The following is a 6,387-nucleotide window of genomic DNA, read 5'->3' on the forward strand; positions in this document are numbered from 1 at the left end:
GATGAAATTGATATGGATAAGATCTTTTATTGGAGCTATTAGTTACACATGTAGATATATATATATATACGATAACTAGCTTGTGTCTGATCTCAACTATTCTATTTGATATGTGCTTCATTAGTTCTACTAGTATCGATATCGTAAAAATTGTTACATTATAGAAGCTTAAGCAGAAGGTCCAGCTTCAAAACGGACATTTTTGGAATACTATAAATAAAAAAGGATCGTCTCTAAAAACGTATAAATAAAAAAGGATCCCCTCTAAAAACACGTACGTAGTGTTCAAAAATATTAGCACAAACCTTTGGGCTAATTGTGCAGCCTTTGAAACTTGGAATGATGGGCTTTTTGAATGAACTTTGTACCAACCGTACAATATCTGTTCATGGAAAAACTTTTGGGCCAATGTAGCCTTTAAATTTCCTGTTTTAAAATACAATTTAAAAATAAAAGGTAAATTATTAAATAATAATAATAATAATAATAATGATGATGTGGATAAGAAGGAATTTACATTGCTAATTAGTTTTCACGAAAATCATTTATTTATTTTAATTTTAAAATTCTCTATTTTGAGATAAGATTTAATATATAAGGCTATTGTTTAATAATACTTCTATATATAATAGAAAAGGAAAAAAGTGTCACACATCAGCACTACGAAATTTAAAAAATAAATTTAAAATTCATTTAAATATGTATAAACAAAAAGGAATTAGAAAAAACGTAACCTAACTATTTTAAATTTCCTGTTTTAAAATACAATTTAAAAATAAAAGGTAAATTATTAAATAAAAGTAATAAGAATATAATATAAGAATTATTATTATACCGTTATTTTTCCCTTTTTAAGTAAAAATTTTAGGTATTAAAAATAGAGTATTTTTCCCTTTTTAAGTTAAAAACCATTAATTATTATTAATATATAAAAGGTAAAGTAACTTTTCCATAAATTTAAACCCTATAAGCCGTCGTTGTAGAAATCAACGTATAAACATAAAAACTTTAATCTGCTAATATGTTAGATATAAATCTTTTCAGAAATCATCCTGAAATTGTTCGTGAATCTCAACGCCGTCGATTTGCCAATGTCGATGTTGTAGATGAAGTTATTCAACTTGACAAACAATGGCGTCAACGTATGTAATTAACTTTCTTTTCAAATTTTAACCATTCTTTCGAAATCTGTGAGAATATTATTGTGAATACATGAGTTTTTTTTTTAATATTTCAGGGCAGTTCGAGATTGATAATTTGCGAAAAGATTTCAAAAAGATCACCAAAGAAATTGGCAAGCTAAAAAATGTGAGTGAGACTCTTTTATTTAGTTTTCCTTTTATCTGAATTTTCGTGCTCGAAAACTGAATCATATATTCATTAATAAAGTGTGGTGAGGATGCGAGTCAAAAAATTGAAGACGCTGCAGAGAAGAAGCTTTTAATTGAAAAAAAAGAGATACAAGTACAAGAGGCTCGAACCACTTTGTATTCCAAGTTGGAAATCATTGGTAACCTCGTGCACGATTCAGTCCCAGTTAGTAATGATGAGGTATAGTGTATATATGTCCATTTTGCTGTTCTGTAGTCACATAATATTCCTATTATTTTTGTAGCCAAATAATGTTATAGTTCGGACTCATATTATTTTTGTAGGCAAATAATGTTATAGTTCGGACCTGGGGAGATAAGCAGACTGAAAAGGGTCTTAAAAGTCATGTTGATCTCGTCAAAACGCTTGGAATGGCAGATTTAACAAAGGGTAAACAGAATTCTTCAAATCAAGTTAAAATTACATCAATTTCACAAAACCTCTTGGCATAATTTTTTATTTTATAAAATAATATCAGATAAGTGATGTTGAAAATGTTGTTGCTCAATTCGTATTTATTTGTTGGTTGATATAATGGCTTGCAAATTATATAGGTGCAAATGTGGCTGGAGGAAGAGGTTACTATCTGAAAGGAGCTGGTGTACGTCTTAATCAAGCGTTGATTAATTTTGCACTTGATTTCTTGGAGAATAGGGGATATACTCCATTGCAAACTCCCTTCTTCTTGAGGAAAGATATTATGGCAAAGTGTGCTCAATTAGCTCAGTTTGATGAAGAACTTTACAAGGTATATCGAATTCTTCATGTTTAAAATTATTGATGGCAAGACATATATACCTCATTTATCCATTGATAGGTGAGTGGTGACGGAGATGACAAATATCTTATTGCCACTGCTGAACAACCTCTGTGTGCTTATCATTTGAATGATTGGATTCATCCTTCACAACTTCCGTTAAGGTATTGATATTAATGTAATGGAACCAACCAATCAACAGTACTATTGCCAGTCAGTTCGCTTTTATGGACTAACTAATCTATGTCGTCATCCACCAGGTATGCTGGATATTCTTCATGCTTCCGCAAGGAAGCTGGCTCTCATGGTCGCGATACACTTGGAATTTTTAGAGTCCACCAGTTTGAGAAAGTGGAACAGTTTTGTTTAACAGGTCCAAATGGCAATGACTCGTGGGAAATGCATGAGGAGATGATTAAAAATTCAGAGGAATTCTTTCAGCAGGTAGATCTAATGGATCATTATATTCCTCTCACTCACTGTTATTAGACAACTGATCTTTTTATTTTTGACAGCTAGAGCTTCCTTACCAAATTGTGGCTGTTGTTTCTGGCGCACTCAATGATGCAGCAGCAAAGAAGTACGATTTGGAAGGGTGGTACCCTGCATCATCAACTTATAGAGAGCTTGTGTCATGCTCAAACTGCACAGACTATCAGTCTAGGAAATTAGAAATTCGGTTTGGACACAAGGGTAATGATCAAGGGAAGAAGTATGTGCATCTATTGAACTCCACCCTTACCGCGACAGAGAGGACGATGTGTTGTATACTTGAGAACTACCAAAGGGAGGACGGAGTTGAGATTCCTCGAGTTCTACGTCCATATATGGGTGGCAAGACATTCATTCCTTTCTCCAACAAAGGGAATTGAGTTCAACCAACTTAAACAAGTCAAAACTATTTGCATGAAAAGAACAAACAGAAATTGAAAAGCAATTCTTTCTTTCTGCTGCTCACTTGGTCTAAAATCCATGTTCATCAACATACTTATTGTATAATCATTATTTCCTGAGAATAGAGAATACATGATTTGAGGGTACTGTAATAGAGCAATTCGATGTCTTGATGATTTTGGGAAGATTGTTAACAAAGAAATGAACAACTACACAGAGAATCAATTTAATAGAGCAAACTCAAAAGTTTGAAATCTGAACAACAATAGAAATTTGACACCAGTAACAACTTGATGGATGGTTGTTATATATTTTATCGTATTATTAATTTGAAAATAATATTTATTATTGAAATTGACTATTATCATTCATTAAATCCATTATTAGGTAGCACTAAAAATCTCAATTTTACCATTCATCCGCCCACCAATGTTTACTAGTACATGATTGCAATTTCCTGCCATTAAATTGAAACTTCTTAAATATATCTAATTAATGACTTTCTGTTTCCAAAAGAATTTGATAGAAAAGTCATTTTCCATTTGATTATATCTAATAGATGTTGGAGTTCTTTTATTGCATTTTTATAAAGGTGGATGTAATGGAATGGGAGCTTGGTTTTTTAATTCAATACTTAATGGATTTGTGCTTTTAGTGTTTTTGAGATCATATGTTAAAACATTTTATTTGATTAAAAGAAATTACTTTAGTGTTATTGATTTATCGATTTCTCAAGTAGAAAATTTTAGGAAAAATAACTTAAATACACAACTATAATTTTTATATTCTCTAATTTTCCCTACATTTTTTAAATATTACATAATTCCCTTTTTTTTTTATTTTAGTGTAATTTTTTAGATACATTACACTCTCTCTCTCCTATAATACACATTTACCAATTTTAATGCCTATTTTTTCTCCATTAAAACACTCAACCTCTTAAATTAGTTTTTGAATTTTAAATTTTATCCATTTAAACACTCAATTTTTTAATCAGCTTTTTGATTTTGAATTATTAAATTTAATTAATTTTAAATAAAAGACCAAATTTTGAAATTTTGAATTTCAAAATTCAAAAAATCAGGAAGCAGGATAACTTCCATATCTTTCTACCGTTTTGTTCTTACTTCCATATTTTTTGCTTGCTTACACACCAAAAACATAAGAACCAGTGCCTCTTGCCTTAGAAGAAGTTAAGGTGATAAAAACAAGTAGACAATCTTCATCTCATCCCAATACATTCGCCCAGTTACCACTTCCCCTTCCTCTTCCTCTAGCATCAACTTTGCATAAGGCCAAACAGGACTCAAAGAGTAAGTTTGTTAGGCCTACATTGTCTGGGGTTAGTATTTTGGTACTTAAAACTGTTTGCTGAAATTAGTAAAAATTTTAAGGAATCTAGTGTGCTTGCCGATACATTTGAATAAGTGTGTATAGTATTTTAGATGGTGAATTGATACATGAATTTGTTGTGTATCATAATATTTTATATGTATCATGAAATTTTGAAAATTGTTATAATGTATCATTCAATAAGTTTAGTAAATGCGTCATCAACTGTGCTTGATGATACATATAGAATCAGTGTGTACAGTGTTTAGTCAATTCACTGATACATGTAGTAGATATGTATCACATGTTTTGCATATAATATGAATTTCTGAAAACTGATATCATGTATCAGTAAGGTATTAGTTGTTTAGTTGATGTACTGATACATGTTTTGAAAATTGTTATAATGTATCATTCACTAAGTTTAATAAATGTGTCATCAACTGTACTTGATGATACATATAGAATCAGTGTGTATATTGTTTAGTCGACGTTTCTGATACATGTATTAGATACGAAATTGAATCTCCAACAACGATTCCGTCGATTTTGTAACTTTCATTCTGCAATTTGTTCACCCAAATTCCGGAATGTCTCATCAAAATCGAAGTATTCATCTTGAAAAATCCACTGTAACAACAATAAAATTACTGTAGTTCGAAATTTAACAGATTGTTCAAAAAAATTGTTTTCAAAATAGATGATATAATCTTTGTTTTTCAAAATTTGAAATTAATATCCAATTAAGTGCTGATTTTATGTTGATTAATGATATGTTACCGTAAATTTAGCTGTTTTATTAACAACATTAACTATACCGTTTTTTCCCCTTTTTTTTCTCAACAGTTTAAAATTACCATGTATCATTTACCATGTATCACTAGAGTCTAAAGTATCACGGCTCAACAAATTTAAGGGATTTTTTGTAAATACTAAATTTGTCGGGACAGAATGAAATTATTGAATTACACTATGGGATTCCTTAAATTTTTACAAAATTTTATAATAACTTTACGAATAAATAATAAGGATATGTGAAGATATTATTGGACCAGATCAGTTCAAGATGATATCGTAAATGAAGTTGATTTCTTTATATAGTATGAATATAAATCGTCTCGTAAAATGACGTGACTAATGAAATTGGCTATATGCAATGCGAATTCAAAACTGGCGGTGGGACGCGGGATGCGCAACAAGAAAACTCAATATGGTTATTTTGTTGGGAAAATTGTATATAATAGCAAACTAATAACCTAAAATAAATAAAGTAGCTAGGGTTTGATTTAATTGTGCTCCATAACAAACGTTTGCAAAATATTGCCAGGCGCCTCTCTCCCAAATATCTCTCTTGCCACTCTCCTCCATTCTCTCGCTCGCTTCCTCACTTTTTATACAAACACAAGTGTATAAAAATTGTTTCTAATTGTATAAAGTAGAGAAAATTGTATAAATACATATATTTTTGTTCTTCTTTCTCCCCACTTCCAGATTTCGCTCGCCACTCTCCCAAATCTCGCTCACCACCCTCGCCTTTCTCACTTATACAAACAGAAGCGAAATGTATAAATTGCGTTTCTGTTTGTATAAAGCGTGAGAAAATTATATATACATATGCAGGTAAATATATTTTTGTCCTATACACTTATAATTAAACAATAAAAATACTCCTCTGCCCAGTTTCTTTTGTCTTTCTCTCTTTCTCGTTTTATACAATTTTCAAATTGTATCTAATTTATCTCTTTCTCGTTTTATACAATTCGATTCAATTGTATATTCCTTGTCAAGTCTCTTTTGTCTTTCTCTCTTTCTCATTTTATACAAATTCAAATTGTATATAATCGTTTTATACACTTATAATAATATACAATTCCTTTTATACACTTCGTTTTTATACAGTTCTCTGCCAAAGTGTCTTTCTCATTCTTGTTTTCTACACTTCGTTTTATACCATTTGCTTCAACTGTATATGTATAGCGAATTATACAGTTTGTATGTTTGCTGTGGAACGCATTTATGCAAACTTTGTTATA

General features: G+C 30.4%; 1 protein-coding gene across 2 annotated transcripts; it reads left to right on the forward strand.

The window, feature by feature from the left end:
- The first annotated feature begins 993 nt into the window (after positions 1–993).
- On the forward strand, positions 994–3,168 carry LOC107017352 (serine--tRNA ligase-like). Of its 2 annotated transcripts, none has more exons than XM_015217604.2 (8): positions 994–1,142; positions 1,238–1,308; positions 1,390–1,551; positions 1,656–1,761; positions 1,926–2,119; positions 2,189–2,292; positions 2,389–2,572; positions 2,644–3,168. In XM_015217604.2, exons 1-8 carry the CDS (start codon positions 1,022–1,024, stop codon positions 2,998–3,000), a joined length of 1,299 nt encoding a protein of 432 aa, XP_015073090.1. In that variant the 5' UTR covers positions 994–1,021; the 3' UTR covers positions 3,001–3,168. The 2 variants fall into 2 exon arrangements, with proteins under 2 accessions (XP_015073090.1, XP_027772124.1); XM_027916323.1 differs by having other exon boundaries at positions 2,648–2,925.
- Positions 3,169–6,387: the final 3,219 nt, after the last annotated feature.

This window comes from Solanum pennellii, chromosome 4 (assembly GCF_001406875.1).
Source record: "Solanum pennellii chromosome 4, SPENNV200".
Taxonomy (NCBI): Eukaryota; Viridiplantae; Streptophyta; class Magnoliopsida; order Solanales; family Solanaceae; genus Solanum; species Solanum pennellii.